This window comes from Arachis hypogaea, chromosome 13 (genome assembly GCF_003086295.3).
Source record: "Arachis hypogaea cultivar Tifrunner chromosome 13, arahy.Tifrunner.gnm2.J5K5, whole genome shotgun sequence".
In the NCBI taxonomy this organism is placed as follows: domain Eukaryota; kingdom Viridiplantae; phylum Streptophyta; class Magnoliopsida; order Fabales; family Fabaceae; genus Arachis; species Arachis hypogaea.
In genome coordinates, this window is record NC_092048.1 from 28,083,806 (window position 1) to 28,103,136 (window position 19,331).

Consider the following 19,331-nt stretch of genomic DNA (forward strand, 5'->3'; position numbering starts at 1 on the left):
CCCCAATCTTTTGGTGATTCAATTTCTCTTTTACCTAATTAAACGCTAATCCCTTAGTCACTTAATCAAGAAAAGAGTTACGCACGTCTTTGATTTATAAAGTCACACAATTTATAAGAATTTAACCTAGTTGATTTTATATCACTTATCAATCTAGTTTCAAAACTTATGAATTATGAGAAACGACTTTCAAGATTAATTTAATTAATTAACTTTTTTAAGAGATTAAGAAAATTCAAGTCAGAGAAGAATTTTTTTTCAACACATTCAAACCCTTTAAGATGAAGAATGAAAATATTTTTTTAAGAAGAAATCAGTTGCATTAATTAGAGGTAGAAAAATTATTGCATTAATCCATAGAACTAATAGAGCTCCTAATCTTAACCGAGGAGAATTAGAAACTCATGTTCGTCCTTCAAATCCTTAAGAAATTAAAACTGCAAAAGTGTCGAAGAAGAAGAAGTCCTCCACAAAGTGTCTAACTTCTCCTTAAATACTAACCCTAATTTAAATTCAAATTCAAATCAAAATAAAATCAAAATTCAAATAGAATCAAATTTATCTAATTAATGATTGCCTCTAGCATAAATTTCAATCTTTATCTCCTTGTAATTCTCAATTAAGGCTGAAATTAGTGGATTTTGAGTTGAGCCTTGAATTGAAACACTGGGAGGAGCATCAAAGTGCATGGCTTGTATCATGTTATACATGATGTACATCTTTGGCTTGGAATGCATTCTTTTGGGATCACGTACAATGTGAATTAGGCTACATTGTACATGAGGCAATTTCATCTAAGTTTTGGCCTTCCATTGTTCTTTACATTATACGTGAAATTTCATTTGTGCGTACGCACGATGACAGAGGAAAATCGTCGGTTCAAAATTTTCACAAAAATAATCTCGTCGAAGTATAGATCTAAACCAATAGATAACACTCAATTAAAGTTTAATTTGTTGTCCCTTAAGTCAACCCAATAAAAACTGGGAGCATTTAAATCTCAGGTCGTCTCTCAAGGAATTGCAGAAAAGTGTGCATATTATTGGTTATGAAAGTTTTGGGGGTTTTTAGAATGATGAACGGAAAATATAAATTGCAAGAAAGTAAAGTTAACAACTAAGATAATATAAATGCTAAAAGACACTCATGGTAAGGATTAAGAATCAAGGTTTCCTATCTAGATCATTGACCACAACATGGTAATTACAAAGGATTAATTTCACTTAGTTATCCTCTAACATCGGAGGGTAAAGTCAAGTAGATATAATTGATCCTAAAACCAACTAACAACCCTAAATTACTAATCACATTGTACATCAATGACATCAAGGCACCTAAGTCCTCAATCTCAAGGCAAAAGTGCTAAAATCTACTCTAAAACCAAACCCAGCATTTTATCAAACACTTGGAAGGTATAAAATGAAATCATGGTAAAATAACAAGAATTATAAAATCTAAGACTAACAATTGCAATATAACAATAACAACAATTAAAGAAAACAATAATGATCATGAAAACATAAATTGCATTAAAGAGAATCATATTAACAAGAGTTCATAAAACTAGAAGTAACAAAATAGAGAAATTAACAAGAGAACTAAGAGAATTGAGGCAATTCAATAAGGAAAAGTAGATGAAACTAGATCAAAATAAGAATTAAAACCTAAATCTAAAATGGATTTAACCTAAATCTACCCTAATTCTAGAGAGAAGAGAGAGCTTCTCTCTCTAGAATATAACCTAAAATATGATTCTAAACTAAACCTAATTGCTCTCTCCTTGATCCTCCTTAAGAAGTTCATGAAATACTTTATAAATGAGTTGGATTTGGGTCCAAAAATCGCCAGCCACGTTTTCTTTAAGTGAGTCATGTGCTTCGTGTCACGCGTACGCGGAAGGCATGTGTACGCGCAACATGACGAAATCTCAGATCACGCATACGCCCAAGGCATGCATACATGCAACTAGGCAGAATTCCGAAACTTCATTTCTTCGTGAATTCTCCACTTTTACATGCTTTTTCTTCATTTCTTCAATCCAATATTTGTCTTCTAAGCCTGAAATCACTTAACAAACACATCAAGGCATCAATTGGAATTAAAGTAAATTAAATTTGGCAAATTAAGGGTTTAAAAAACATATTTTCAATCTTAAGTGCGAATTAGGAAGAATTCATAAAATTATACTATTTCTAAATATAGAAAAAGTTGATAAAACCCACCAAATTTGATATAAGATAAACCATAAAATTGTGGTTTATCAATCTCCTCACACTTAAACAATAGCATGTCCTCTTGCTAAACCAAAGAGAGACAAGAAAGGGATATCAATATTTATTCAATGTAAATTACCTATATGCAATCTATCTACATGCATGCAACTACTTTGTCAAAATAAATCAATTACCAAGAATATATATATAAACATAAGGACTAAAGCAATTACAACTAAGTCAAATCCAATAATTGAATTGAGTTCTTGAAAAGAATTTACAACTTGTAAGATAAGAATAATAACATGTAGAAACATAGAATTGAGCAATCGAACCCTTCACCGGATGTGTATACGCTCTAATTGCTCAAGTGTATAGGGTTGATTCACTCAATTCTCTTCTAATCATGATTTCTAAGATTTGTTTTTCATCTAATAATCAACAATTATTCAATGCATGCATACGAATATCATGAAGACTTATCCAAAGGTTATAATGGGACTAGGATCAAAATAAATATGCATATGGTCAAATGAGTTTAAAATTTAAATCTTTGATTAACATAAACTTTCGCCTAACATATATAACAACCTATACAATTCTCTTCTTAAGCTTTTATTAACTAATTGTGTGTTTACCTTCAACAAGTTTATATATTTGTCGTCATAAAATTTTTGTATTTATCTTCAAAATTTATGCGTTTACTTCTTTTGTTTCACTTTAAAAATTCGTGTGTTCATCTTAAAATAATGATGTGTTTATCGTTATAAAAATTTTTATATTTAACATAAAAAAACTTTATGTTTATAATAAAAATTTCTCTATTTATTGTCATACTTTTTTTTTTGTATTTTTTTCTCTTATTTGTTTCCCTTTTTTTTATAAAATTTTTAAAAATATAAAAAATAACAAACAAATAACGAAGATACAAAAAAAGAAGACACAGAAGAACAAGAAAAATTAGAAGACGCAGGACAAGAAGACACAGAAAAAACAAGAGAAAAAAGAAGACAACACAAAAGAGGAAGAAGGAGAAAAAAATGGTGTGTAATCTATGTTAAAAAAAAAAAATACAGATATAATAAAATTAAACTTAATTAAATTTAATTATTAAAATGATTTATTCGTACAAAATTTCTCTTAAAAATAATACTAGTTACATCATAGTGTTTGACAGAACTTTTTAAGGGGAAATCACAATTTTTGCAAACAAAAAATCTAATTCCAATGAAATAATATCTAAATAAAAGGGTTATGCTAAATTAAAACAATATATTAGGTAATTAATAATTTTTTTGAATAATATGAACAATCACCAATCAAATTAAAATACACTATACTTTCAAATTATCCACCTAAATCTTAATATTAGAATAACCATCCGCACACCTAGTGAAATGAATATCCAATATATCCACTATTAACATTGTTTAGTATTTTCATTGTCTACCTATACTTTTAGATATGCAGTTGTCACCTTCCAATAATAACAAAAGATTAACACCGAACCTTCAGCGAAGTTTAATTACCCCACAAAAAAATCACAAAAGTTTGAAATTTGTCAAAACTTTGATTTTGGAATTTCATGAATGTTTTTTCTTTCGTTTAATTAGGAGAATAAATTATTATTTTTTATTATAAAATTTTTTTAAACGTTCATAATTTTAATTATAAAAATTATATACTGAGTCATCAATGCTCATCTAAGATTGGAATAGTTTTATAATTTTGGTTATAAGTGTTGAATTTGTTTGCATATTTTAAAATAAAATCATCAGTACTCAAAAATTTTTTAGTAAAATGTTTTATTTTATTCTATTAAAAAATTATTTTGACAAAAAGAACAATTTTGACGTATATTATATCAATAATTTAATCAAACATATTAATTAGACCAGTTTATTCAAAACCTAAAGTTTCTCCGTTGATGTCAAACTAGTAATTACCTAGTTTTTTCCTTTAAAATAGCTTTCCTTCTATCACTATATAATATAGCGGTGCCAATAACTAAGTATATAGTATATACTACTCAATGAAGATCAATCCTTCTTTCTGGACTATCATTGCTTACACATTAGTTATTGCCACTCCCTTCTTTCATCATGAATCCAATGCAATGAACACTTCCATCATTACCCCAAACCAATGCCTCGGTGACGGCAAGACCATAGTTTCCAAAGATAAAGGAACCTTTGAACTTGGCTTCTTCACAAAATCCAACAAACGCTACCTTGGAATTTGGTACGCCAACATCACAATCCAAACCATTGTGTGGGTGGCGAACGGTGCCGACCCCATCAACGATTATTCCCCTGTTACCCCTCCCATTTTAGAACTTAAAAGCACTGGAAGCTTGGTTCTTACTCACAAGAACGTTCTTGTATGGCAAACAATGAGCAGTTCCCCGGCAACCGCAGTGCGGAATCCGGTGGCGGAGCTTCTTGATTCCGGCAATCTTGTGATAAGAGAGGAGAATGATACAAACCCACAACGCTATTTGTGGCAGAGCTTTGACTACCCTTCAAATACAATGTTGGCAGGGATGAAACTGGGATGGGACATTAGAAGAAATTTCAACAGGAAGATCACAGCCTGGAAGAGTGATGATAATCCAGAACCAGGTAATGTTACATATACAATAATTGATTTTTGTGACTCGTAATAAATATGTATTCGTTTTTATCTCATATTGTCCAAAGTAATTTTTGGGTACTTTTACTTCGAAAATTGTTGGATAAAATTTTCGATTATAAACCCTACCTAAAGACAACTGGATGTGAATCTTTTTTTTTTTTTAAATAAAAAATTCTTTGAATCAAAATGTTTAATCTTTGGAATTTTTTTCAAAATCAATTTAGATATTTATTTTATCTAATATTAAATGTTTAATTTTTTTTATTATTATGTTAATATTACATAGAATGAACTAATAATAAAGATAAAAGCATAAAATATTATAAACTTTTAGGATACTAAACTAAATGAAAAATTTCAGTTAAAACTAGTCATAACAACTACATACTAAACACGTATTCAACAGAAAACTGATTTTTGAATTTTTAAAACAGTAAAATTAGAGGTTACAAAATGTAGTGCTTCAACTAAAATTTAGACAGAATTAAGGAAGATATAATAAAATATTATATTATATATAAATATATATATATATATATATATATATATATATATTAAAAATTAATTTTCTTTTTATTTTAATAATTTTTTAAAATTGATATTTTTTTTAGAAAACAGTATCAATTTACCCATGTTGACTAGTTCTGATTCTCATGACTATAATTCAACTAGGGCTAGCAATCGGCCAAATAGAATAGAATAGCATTTAAATTTTATATTAATTTTATTTACAAATTTAAATTCTCTCTAAATCCTATTCAAATAAATTGAGTTAAGTCGGATATCTACGAATAAAATTAGTATTATCGACCCTAGATCAATTCCTAGAATTTCCATAAAATTACCATATTTCCCTGTCATACAGTGTAGTATTTAATATTAAAAGAGAAACATTAAGAATTAATATTTTAAATTAATATTTTAATTTTATATTGTCAAGATTTATAATTTAAAATCTAATATAAAAATTTTTGTTAATAAGTACTAATAAAAAATAATAAATTTTATTAATTATACAGACTTTTTTTTATAAAAAAGTTTAGAAAATTAATTAAAGTGTAATCAATTTAGAGTTAATTAGTTAAAAAATAATTTTTATTTTTTATTTTAAAATTTGAAAAATTAAAATAATAGGACGTTTATTTTTTTTTATAGACTTGTTTTTCTTGGCTCTAAGTTAATTACCCCTAGTTGGTTGGGATGGTTTTTGTATTGAAATTGATTGCACATTACAGGTGACTTTTCTTGGAGTGTTATGCGGTACAGCTACCCTGAAGTGTATATGACGAAGAGAACAAGAAAGATGTACAGAATTGGACCCTGGAACGGCTTGCGTTTCAGTGGCATGCCAGAACTGAGATCCAATCCAATCTTTAATTTCAACTTCGTCTCCACTGCTGAAGAAGTTTACTACACATGGACCCTCAAGGACCCTTCTCTAACAACCATCGCAGTGCTTAACCAGAGCGCGGGCGGCCGCCCTCGCTACGTTTGGTCGGAGGCCGATAAATCCTGGAGGACTTATTCAACTTTGCCAGGGGACTATTGTGATACCTATGGACTGTGTGGTCCTAATGGATATTGTAGCATAACTTCATCACCAGTGTGTGAGTGTTTGAAAGGGTTTAAGCCCAAGTTTCCCAAAAAGTGGAACTCAATGGATTGGTCCCAAGGATGTGAAAGAAACCATCCAATAAGGTGCAATAGTAATGGTACCAATGAGGATGGTGATGGGTTTGTGCTTTTGCAGAGATTGAAAGTGCCAGATACTGAATATACTTTGGTGTATAAGGATATTGATTTGAATAAATGTAGAGCCATTTGCTTGGAAAATTGTTCATGCATGGCTTATACAAACTCAGATATAAGAGCAGGTGGTCAAGGCTGTGTCATGTGGTTTCATGATTTAATTGATATCAAACTGTTTCCTGATGGTGGACAGGACCTATACGTCCGACTGCGTGCTTCTGAATTGGGTAAATAATATTTCACTCACTTGAAATTCATGCATGCTTCTAATTTTTTTTAAGTTAATAATTAAATTAATCTCTAAAAGATAGAATTTTTTTTAAAGTTATCCTTAAAAAATTTTTTTCAATTCTTTAAAAATTATAAATTAATCATATTTATCTTTCAATCACTCTATTAACAATTAATATCAACGATATTAATTATGTGAAATGTTAATTGATAACATAAATCATATTTAACATGTTTAATTAGACATTTATTAAATATATTTATAAAAATTTATTAATTTAGTCAATTTTTTCAATTACATAAACCCTATTTCAAATATGACCTAACAACTAAATTAATAGATTTTCATAAATATATATAATCAGCGTCAAATTAAATATGTCAGGTGTAATATATATCATCAGTTAAAATTTTATATCATCAATTATTGACAAAATTATTAATGAAATTATTGAAAAATAAATATGATTAATTCGTAATTCTCAAAAGATTTATTTGATTAATAAAATCTTTCAAGAACAAATGTAAAAAATATCCTATATTTTAAGAATTAATTTAACTATTAACTTCTTTTTTTTATTTAAAAAATGTTTATTTTGTCTAAGATACTTGCTTGCCTCATGATCGTTAAACTAGGACTCTTAAACTATTACTTTTAAATACTCAGTCAACACTAAATTTTAAATATTAATAAATATAAAAATGAAATATTAATAAAATGTGTTGGTTCATAATATTTTTCTTAATTTATTAATATAAAATATTTGAAAAATACTAAAAAAAATCAGTTTAAAGTGGTCTAAAATTACTTTATTTTATATTTATTAATTAATTACTACTATAATAATTGAGTAATATGCAGATATAATAAATATGTAATTGTTATAGATATTACATTAGATAATTTTAAATTATTATCTCCTAATATTATTGTTATTAATAATTCAAGTTTGAATAAAATCAAGAAGAGTGTTAGAGGTTTAGCAGATTTTGTAATTTGTAACTATCAATTAATTATTGTTAGTATTTTTAATAGTATGAAATTATATTTAATGGTGTAAAATTACTCATTTTTTTTAGTGATTAAGTACCAGACAGATTTTAATAAAAGTGCTAGCCCCATAAACTTTTTCTAAAATCAATAAATTCATACACATTTTCATGTATTCTTGTAAACTTTTGAATTTATTATTTTTATTCACATACGGTTTCTAATTTGTCGAAAGATATAATTTCACAAGAAATATTTTTAATTAGACTTATAAAATGAAGAAATATTATTAAAATTTTAATGTATTTTAATTTTTAGCATCATAAATTCATTATTTATTAGAGAAAAAATGAATATAAGTAATTTTTTTGTCTAATTGTGAATATATAATGGAATTTTATAATTACTTTCATTATGAAATTTTCTTGAAATCCACGAGTTTAAGTAAACGGTCTTTGATCCACCACGGTTTGGAAAATTGAAAGCTAGTCTTTAGAATGAAATTTCAAATTTTGACCCTAATATTGTCTTTTTAAGTGTGAAAATTCAAAGCTAGTCTTTAGAACGGAATTTCAAGTTTTGACCCATAGCTTATTTGTTTTGATCAAATTCAACCATGAAGGTGCTGATGAGCATAGACAAAAGAGAATGAAAATAATAGTTGGAACCACAATTGCCGCAGCAATTATTTCGGTAACTACTTATTCTGCCTACAGATTCAGGAAAAAAATTGCAGGTAAAATTATTCACTTTACTCATAGGTCTTTAAAAATGCTTGCATCAATTCTATATACAATCTTACAAATGATATTTCTGCTTTCAGCGAATTCCCGTATCACACTAAAGAAATAATCATTCAGTATTAGCCATTAATTAGAAATTAGTATCAACTCTTATATTAATTATATTAGTATATTTACACAACATGAAACTTTTTCATACTAACTGTTAGGTCGTCCTTGCGCTAATATATTTTTAAAGAATAAAGTATAATTTTTGTTTCTAAAATTTATCAAAATTTTAATTTTATTTTTAAATTTTAATTTGTTTTAATTTTATTCAAAAATTTTTTACTTGCATCAAATCTATTGTGATGTTAATAACGTCTAAATCATTAACAGACATAAATAATGTAGTAAGTAGTGTCTATAGTGTGATAAGATAGTGTTTGAGTGGAATAACATTTCTTTAATATTTTTTATCTTTTTATTAGAAAAGATAAAGACTAAAAACTCCGATCTAAACCCCAAATTCTTATTTGGTGTCTTCTTCTCTATTCTCTTTAAAAACAAAAAAGAAGACAGCATTAGAAACGCTCCATAACAAAGTCATTAATCATGTAAAAAAAAAAACAGAGCATGCAAAACCCAGCAAAGCCCCAAAACCTCAGTTATACATTTCAAATTCAACAATCAAATATAAGAAAAAAGATAAAATATATTTTTTAGTTTCCGAAATTTGTCAAAAATTTTAAAAATATTTTTAAATTTTAATTTATTTTAATTTTATTTCAAAAATTTTTAATTTGTGTAAAATATATCCCGACAACTAAATTTTTAAAAAATTTAAAACCAATCTAATAATAATACATAAAAAATATGTTTAATTTATTTGTATTGAGAATTGTCTTTAAAAAATTGTTATTAAATTGGTCTTAAATTTTTAAAAATTTAATCACTAGAATATATTTGATGCAAATAAAATGTTTTTAAAATAAACTTAAAACAAAATAAAATTTAAAAATATTTTTTTAAACTTATAATATACTTTAAAGAAAAAAAAAAAATATACTTTACCCTACCAAATAAAAAAACACTAACTCACACAATGCAAGTTTAGAGACCGAATGAAGTGATGACACAAACTGAATAAACAAAAACGACCTTGTAATGAATGGCGCCTCCGTTCTCTTGTCGATGCCAATGGCATCTCGCTCGTTCTCGCCGTTGCTCTCTGTTCTTTCCTCGACGTCAAAGGCTTTGTCTCCCTCGCTCTCTGTTCTCTCGCCGACGTCTCCCCAGCTCATTCTTTAACGGCATCGACTCCTTCCCACAATGCTCTTTGTTTTGGCGTTGAAACTTGAAACACACTCTTCTCTTGCAGTTTCTTTGTCACTAAGAAGAGAAAAAAATGACACTTTATTTTGACAACATAATACAAATGGTTTATTGGATTAAGTGAATGGGTTATGCTAAGTAACCAATACTATGGTGTCTATTATCTCTAACTTATTAAAAAAATAAATAGATAATATTTAATAAATTTTAAATATTTTATTTTTATTTTATATATTTTATTTTTTATTATAAAAAAAGTGTTAGATAATTTAAGCATCATAATAAAAGACATCATAAAATTTACCATTGAATTAACAGTATTTGACATTTCATTCTATTGCCACATTAGTGATACTGCTTGTCATGTTACTAATGTCCATCGATGATTTAGAAGTTATTAACACTAGGAGTAGATTTTATGCAAATAAAAAAATTTTAGAATAAAATTGAGACAAATTAAAATTTGAGAATAAAATTAAAATTTTTAGCAAATTTCAGGAATAACAAGTATACTTCTTCCATTTTTAAATCATGCATTGAAATATAGGCCAAATGACATTTTAATCCTTGTATTTCATAATGTTGTTGATGACTTTTTCGTAATTTTCAGAAAAGTCATCGAAGATAGAAGATAATTATGAAAGTTATGTAGATGATTTGGATCTTCCATTGCTTAATTATTCAGCAATTATGGTTGCTAGTAATAACTTCTCAGTGAAGAATAAGATTGGAGAAGGTGGTTTTGGACCAGTATATTTGGTAATTCGAACTTAGTTCCTATACTCACTTTAAACAAAAAAAAAAAAGGAAAATATTATTATTATTACTCATATGAATGTGATTTTGCAGGGAAAATTAGCAAATGAACAAGAAGTTGCTATAAAGAGACTATCAAAGAGTTCAATACAAGGATTTTCTGAGTTCATAAATGAAGTTAAACTAATTGCAAAACTTCAACATCGAAATCTTGTAAAACTTATTGGTTGTTGCATTCAAGGACAAGAGAAGATGCTAGTTTATGAATACATGACCAACGGTAGCTTAGATTACTTCATTTTCGGTATGGAACATCATAAATACTAAGATTTACTATTCACAATATTTAAGAGTATATCGAGTATAACTTCATAAGCTTATTGATTTCCTTGGATAATATAGATCATAGCAAAGGAAAATTGCTAAACTGGCAAAAGCGCAATCACATAATAGGTGGAATTGCTAGAGGCCTTATGTATCTTCATCAAGATTCTCGATTGAGGATTGTACATAGAGATCTCAAAGCAAGTAATATTTTACTTGATGATAATTTAAGTTCAAAAATATCAGATTTTGGAATGGCTAGACCTTTTAGAGGAGAGCAAAACGAAGAAAGTACAAATAAAATTGTTGGAACTTTGTGAGTGTCTAATTAACTGTATACATCATTTTGTTTATCATGATAATCATTGTATTTTAACATTTTGAATGATTTTTTTACAGTGGATACATGGCACCAGAGTATCTCCTTGATGGATTATTTTCGGTAAAATCTGATGTTTACAGTTTTGGCGTTTTATTGCTAGAGATTATAAGTGGGAAAAAGAATAGAAGATCCCATGCAAAGCAATCATCCCTTAACCTCATTGATCATGTAGGTACTCTTCATGTTTTATATATGTATATATATATCAATGCATGACAAAATTTAACACAATATGATTCTTAATCTTACTAACTTCTTTATGATTAATTCAGACATGGGCACTGTGGAAAATGGGCAATGCTTTCCAAATAATTGACCCAAACATTGAAGACTCATGCATTGAATCTGAAGTATTGCGTTTCATCCATATTGCTCTATTGTGCGTACAACATTGTCCAGAAGATAGACCTAATATGACCTCAGTAGTTCTAATGTTAAGTAGTGAGATGGAATTGGATCAGCCTAAAGAGCCTGGTTTTTTCACTAGGAGGGAAAATGTTGAAGCAAATTCATGCACAAGTTACCCAAGTTCAAATAATGAAATTAGCATAACCTTATTAACTGGCAGGTAAAAACCAAAGTTATAAAATAATGTATGTATATATGGCTAGGATCAAAGTGTATCTAACTTTAAGAAATTGTTATGTCACATCTTTTTATTTGTATAATTCTTACAAAATTCACTATATTGAATTAAAAATATATTTTTTTATTGATTATATATCTATATAAGATTTTGTCCAAAACAAATGTTAGACATGATAGTCCTTACCCATATAATGTGGCCTATTAACTTAGTGATGTATCTATTAGGGTGTACACATATAAATTGTTATGCGGATTAGGACCAATTGGTCCCTATCATTTAATCCCATTTCAAACAACTATTTACATGTGGGGAAGTTCTATGGTGTGGATGGAAAAAAAAATCTACACCTGTGGATATTATGTGGCAAGCTTTTTAGATGAACACGTTTTAGTTGGTCATAGTCACAAATTTAGCTGATGGGACATTAGGTCAGGGAAAAACAGTGATTTTACAGTTGTACTGCACATTGTAGAAAAGTTAATAAGTGTAATTAGATGCTAATTATTTTTAGGCTGTTGGAGCTATTGGGCAAGTTTTATTTTTTTCTATGTATGTGGCCATGAGTGGGTTTTGGGCTTAGGTCACAATTTTTTATGTAAGTGTGCAGAAAAAAATTTTCTTATTGATAAAAATTAGACAAAAAGATAGCTTTAAAAAGAAAATGGGCTAAAAATTTTTTGGATTTGTCTAGGTTAACCGGTTTTTTAATTTTCAAGGAATGTGGCTAAGTTTTGTTATGGTGTTCTCGTAAGATGGAAGGGATTATATATTGTTAAATGGAAAAAGAAAACAAAAGGATGTAGTGTATTGTTCTGATATTTAACCTAAAAAATTAAATAAATAAAGAAATATGTGACTATGTTACTAATAAGAGAGTAAAATTATATTTAAGATAGAAAAATAATATTTTTATAATTTTTTGAATGTTATCCTTTATTAGTGTGTTGTTAGTAATTATTTATATAGCATAAATTTGCATAGTTTCAGTGAACTATAAAAATAGAGAATTTCTTTTAAACATTACGTATCTCATATTAATAATGTAAATGAAATTGTTATGAGTATGTAATTTATTATAATATTTATGAAAGGCCTTAAAAAAATAAATACAGATATTTAACACTTTTTCTCGTTTATATTTTTATTCATCCGAATAAAGATATGAGTTTGTAAATTTTTTTCTTATTGTTCTTATTTTTATTAATGTTTTTAATATTAACAGTTACTATATTATTGTGAACAGTAGTAGACACTCGCATGAAATGTGGGTGCAAGTCGTGTGGGGATGTATCTTACAAGGATGGTATATAAAATGGGTTTATAATGAATTAGGATCAGATTTGAGAGAAGCTTAGCCACATTTCTTGGAAATTAAAAAATCGGTTAACCCAAACAAGTCCAAAAAATTTTTAGCCCAGTTTCTTATTAATGCTATTTTTGATTAATTTTTATCCACAAAAAAGCTTTTTTCTGCACACTTGCATAAAAAATTGTGACCAAGCCCAAAACCCACTCATGGCCACATACACAGAAAAGAATAAAACTTACCTAATAGTCCCAATAGCCCAAAAATAATTAGCATCTAATTACACTTATTAACTTTTCTACAATGTGCAGTACAACTGTAAAATTGCTGCTTCTCCCTGACCTAGTGTCCCATCAGCTGAATTTGTGACTATGGCCAATCAAAACGTATTCATTTAAGAAGCTTGTCACATAATATCTACATGTGTGAATTTTTTTTCCATCCACACCATAGAACTTATCTTACATGTGTGTATACGGACCACTTCAGTAAGTTCCATTAAGAAGACACGAGGAGGAATGAATGCGTCTAATATTTATTCTAAAGAAGGGGCCTAATCTATCATTTTTGAAATGTTAAGATGTGCTTAGTTCTTTGAAATAATTGGATATATTAGAATTGACATTTTTCATTTAGTTTTTCTTTGTTTCCTCTTCTTTCCCTTCAAAATTTTTAATATTTTTCATTTCTCGTCCAATTTGCAAGCATTTCAACAATGGCATTTGGAAATTTTAGCTGAACTCCATTTGGAAATTTTTCTTTTACATTGCTACTCTTATTTCTTGTTTAATTTGATAGGAATAAAATACACAACTTTTTACTTGAAAAAAAAAAAGAACAATACCCACTCACTAAAATAATAACAACAGTGAACACACGCCAATGTAACAAAAAAAATTTTGCACAGAAAATAAAAAAATAGAAATAAGAACCCCAAAAATTTTAACATTGAAACTCCCTCCATATAAGAGATAAAAACCACACATCAACCATACTAAGAAATTAGTTTTAATATGACTTTTATTAATATTTAAAAAAGATTATCAAATCATATTAAAATGTTACCTACGTATATTAGTAATATTTTAACAAATGTTAAATATACTCTGTTATTAAAGAGTTTTACTAACATTTTTCTAAAGATTTAATAACATTTAGTAAAAATATTACAAAAGATATTCTATGGTAATATTATGAAAAATGTTATAATAAACCATTCATGATAACACTTAAAGAAATATTATAATAGATCTTTTTTGTAACACTTAGAAAAATGTTACCATAGATAATTTTTGTAACATCTAGAAAAATGTTACAATAGATATTTTTTTGTAACACTTAAAAAAATATTACAATAGATATTTTATGTGACACTTAAAAAATGTTACAATAAGTCGTTCTAATAACACTTTAAAAAATGTTACAATAGATATTCTATAGCAATAATCTAATAAATGTTACAAAAGATTTTCTTTGCTAACAATGAAAAAATATTACAATAGATCTTTAGTAACATTTAAATGCACAAAATATTGAATTAAAATCTTTTTCTTTAATTACATATTCTACACCCACTTTACAAATTAAACCCAAGATATTTAAACATTAAAATTGGTCCAATAAATTAATTTTTCTATTTCTTCAATATGCTTACATGATTAAATACAAAATTATGTATAATATGTCTATATGGATAATCTAATTATGTATGGAGCTATCATTTATGACCTGAGGATGAATTGTTGAAGTAGATGAACCAGTAAACTTTTGTTGGAGAAACAGGTACATATCCTGCACGCACCCCTCTACCGTACCATAGATATAATTTACTCTTGGTCGATAAGACTATCTTTCTGAATAAGAAGCAAGTCCACGAAAAACACAGTGACCAATGTAATTTACCTCAGAAAACCCCATCCACTTTGCTTTTGGTGATCGAATCACATCACAACTTATCAAAATCTAATTATTCATAAGATTAACTTGTCAGAGAGAATAATTTGCCATCATATTTCAATCACATAACTAATTACTCATTTTGTTGTTACTACTACTTTTTGTTACATTCTTGGATCAATATATATGAATAGCTAAGACGAATTGAACTGAGCTAATTAAACCAGAATATGTACTACTAACCTTTGCAAGAAGCTTAGACTCATTTGCAAGTTCCAACAAGGTTTCTCATCTAGATTTGATTCAATCATTGCTAGCTTTGAAGAAAACTAAATCATATCCAGCGGGAGCTGGCCAGCTAAAGTTTCCAAAAGTACTCGCCTTTCCACAGCTTGCACCTCTTGGCTGTAGCATACCCCTTCTTTATTCATTTGATAAATAGAGAAACTTATAGTATAAACTAAGCCACCAAAAGGTAAATTAAGAAAGCTTGAGATTTTTGAATCCAGCCCGAATACCTTTGATTCTCTTGTTTGAAAGTGAAGAAGCGTAGTTCTCTGCCATCTTCAGACTTCACCACCATCCTGTACAGCTGATAATTTGAACTAGATCAAGCTCAGCTGATAATAATTTTTAGTGTTAAAACCAACAAGTACCAAGAAAGAACCCGATACAAGTTCGAGAAATTAAACCATCTAGGGGATTAGGACTATGATCATGTGAGAGAGAAAAACTTACTTAAGCTCTCATAAGGTGTTAGTGGCTTGTACTTAAAGTTAAAAACCTGTGTCACATTGTCAAAATTTAGATGCTGAACAACAAAGTTTCATTGTGAATAGTTCATTCTATAATTGAAATTTGTGACTGTGATCTTGATCCTCCAGTACTCTTTGTATTGGAGCTTGACATGCTAGCGCACTCGAATTGGACACATATGGCTTGTACATTGAACTAGAGGTGGATTCAAAGATCTGCTTGGTGGTGAAACGACTAACGCTAAATGCAGAGACTTTGGACTTCGAAAACAAATTGAAAAGGATACATCAGAAGAAGAAGAGATCAAATAATTCTTGACAATAATGCATAAAATCAAGTACAACATATAATCTAACACATGCATTCACTTATTAAGATATAGATAAGAAAATCCTACTTGTTTTGAAGCTCAAATGGTTGCTGAAATGAGGATTGACGGTGGCGGCAACAAGCAGAATTTGGGGAGCAGTCCAGCAGTGTTTTATAACTTACATGTAAGAGTAAAAATATAAATACTTAATCACAAATGAGCCTAGAAAATGGAATCACGAATGAGCAGTCCAAAAGTGATCTTGTTTGTGCTTAAAAAAAGGATAAAAAAAAAAATGAAACATTACTTAAATCATCATGCTTATATTACTATTTATTCTTTATTTCTTATAATTATTATCAGTTGAGCTTGATTTGGTTCACATTACCCTTTAGTTCAACTTTCAAGCAAGAGGATCAAAGGTACCGAAGCTTAGTTTAGTTAGTAGGTTCAACTTAAATTTATACTATAAGTCTCTCTATTTACATAATACACACAATAAAATAAAAATCTTGCGATGAGAATAAGAAAAGGGTTACTATATTTACCGACAAACAATGTAGAGATCATTGTTCGATAGCTCACTAACTAGTGTAGATTTTCTCTGACAAGTATGTAATAAAGGCATTTAGTGATGGTTCTAACTTCTAAATGCAACAAATAGCAAAAACAAATAAACTTAGACCACTTACAGCATTTGTATAGCTAATAACAGCAACAGTAGAATCATTATACTATATTTGCATGAGGATAAGAAAAGGGTTACTAACACCAATTCTCAACCTCTTCTATACTAACAAGTAACAATACAATTTACAGATCATGATTTTTTCTATCATTGTTTAATTAACAATTCAGGGCTTTTTAGAAGCCAAATCAAAGTAATGCTGAACAATGTACAATACAATAAATAATGGCTTCTTAGCGCTTTTTTATCATAAAATTAGAAGCTCTTTTCTACTAGCAATAACAGAATAACTCAATCAGGCGTGAATCATGACTGCAGATCATTCTTTTTCTAATCAGTTAATTTGGTAAAAATGTACATTTGATTGAATTTTTGCATAAGTACAGAAACAACAAGACTAAAAATCCCTTTAAGGATCTTTGCATTAAGGTATTAAAAATAATGATATGAATAATTGATGAATCAAATAATTCTATTGAAATAGTAATAATATTGTTACCAAATTTTGCTAATCAACCTTGTATATATCTGCAGAACAAGACAAATCTGCTGGTATAACTGAATCAAATCCAATTATACACAAAATTGACAAATTTCAGCCTATATCTCCTGGTACACACAATAGTCGTAACATGTCACATCATATCCAAGTGATGCTTCTTTGTTCTAGTTACTAACTACTAACACTTTGCTTTCTAGTGCAAAAAATTGCTACGATAACTAAATGAATTTGGGAAATGAAGCGAGGAAAGAAAAAGGAGTACCTTAGCAGTTGGAGATGCAATTCTGGAATCATTAGTGTCTTGCTCGAGACTCCCGAACTTGAATTGAGCAGATCTTAACATTAGAAATTTAATCAATTCATGACCAACAGATCTTAACAAGTATATACAAAATGCTTAAGAAGATTTCAAGAATAATAATGAAGCAGTGAAATTAGAGAAGAAAGAACACGAAAGGAGGTTCTTCTTCTCCTTCTCCGTCAGACTCACCTTAAAATAGAGAGAAACAAATCTTAGATATGATCGAGAGAGAAAAATAGAGTTTGTTAAAACAAGAGAGAGATTCAAGGAGCGGAGTGCGAGCGAGATTGAAAGCATGATCGAGATCGAGATCAAGAGCGCGAGTAAATTTGAGAGCAAGAGTTCGAAAGAGAGCAAGATTTGGAGTGAAATTGATTCTCTGCGCTAGCAGGTTTTTCAATCTTTCTTCTGTCCCAGCCGTTAGGTTAGGTCTCCAATTTTGATTTTCAAAGAAGGGGATGTTCATTTATTTTCATGTCAATAGGAATAGGTAATACTTTTTAAGTTTTTTTTTTTAAAATACATGTATTTACTAACATTTCATTATAAATGTTACTTTATATATAATTTTATAATAATTACTAATACTTTAACAAATGTTAAGAGATAAATGTTACTAAATATTTAAAATGTAGTAGTGATAAAAAAAATAAAGTATAAAAAAATTATGAATTACTACACAAAATGTGTACAAGCCAATCAATCAATCATCAAAGTTTATAAATAAAAATAAGAAGACAAAAAATCCACAAAATAGAGCTGTTATTAGGTGACTTATAATTTCAATATATACCTCATCTCTAAAATTTGAATGATCAAAATGAAGAATCAAGTGCCCTAAACACTCTTTTCAAATTTGAGCTCAATTAAATACTAACAAATCTGTAGTAGCCAATTTACAGTGATGACTTTGTGTATGTATATAATAGCTTTCTCTTTTTTCTTCTTTGAAGTGATTAGTTGGTTTTACTAATTAGACCTTTCTCACTTAACCCTAATGTAATCTCATCCATTCACTCTCAACTTAAAGTAATTATGGACTTGGATGCCAACACTTGTGTTCTTTCTTCACATATAAAGGGAGCCCAAAAGCCAACAAATCTTCTCATCACGACTCTCTGGAGGTAACTTTCAATCCATTGATTAAGCAACAAGTTCAATTAGGTTTAAGACAACTCATACATTCCATTTAGCTATATCAAAGTCTCCTTTGTTACATAGGATGCTCTGTTAGTCACGTCATGCTTTTCTATTAACGAAGCAGGTCTCTAATTACGCTGGACATTTTTGACACACTTTTAAATTTTTTGATAGTATTTTTGTTGATAACAAAAATTGAAAATATTTTTGGTAACGCCAAGACAATAAGTACATTTTCGGTAGTTCATCTTTTTGTTTTCTTACACAACATACACACAGTCACTCACACACACTATTACCGATTCTATATTCCACTTTCTGAGTTTAACGCAAGATTTGAACCTGGTATAGCTTTCTTGGTGGCCAATAAATTATCCACTATGCCATTGCCTCAGCTGCCATCATGATTTAAACAGTCAACACTTAGTTTGACCTCTAAAATTTGAAGTCGAATTTAAATTGACTTCTTAAAATTTTAATTGACTTAAATTGAACTCCTTAAATTT

General features: G+C 28.4%; 1 protein-coding gene and 1 pseudogene across 1 annotated transcript; one reads left to right on the forward strand and one right to left on the reverse strand.

Annotated features, from left to right (window-relative positions):
- Window positions 1-4,210: 4,210 nt before the first annotated feature.
- Window positions 4,211-12,047, forward strand: LOC112733195 (G-type lectin S-receptor-like serine/threonine-protein kinase At4g27290). Its single transcript, XM_072211544.1, has 8 exons — window positions 4,211-4,834; window positions 6,083-6,823; window positions 8,441-8,554; window positions 10,486-10,634; window positions 10,725-10,935; window positions 11,034-11,271; window positions 11,355-11,505; window positions 11,610-12,047. The coding sequence occupies exons 1-8, from the start codon at window positions 4,246-4,248 to the stop codon at window positions 11,907-11,909; spliced, it is 2,493 nt and encodes an 830-aa protein (XP_072067645.1). The 5' UTR covers window positions 4,211-4,245; the 3' UTR covers window positions 11,910-12,047.
- Window positions 12,048-14,794: 2,747 nt separating this feature from the next.
- On the reverse strand, window positions 14,795-15,714 carry LOC112735844 (monooxygenase 2-like; annotated as a pseudogene).
- Between the last annotated feature and the right edge of the window lie 3,617 nt (window positions 15,715-19,331).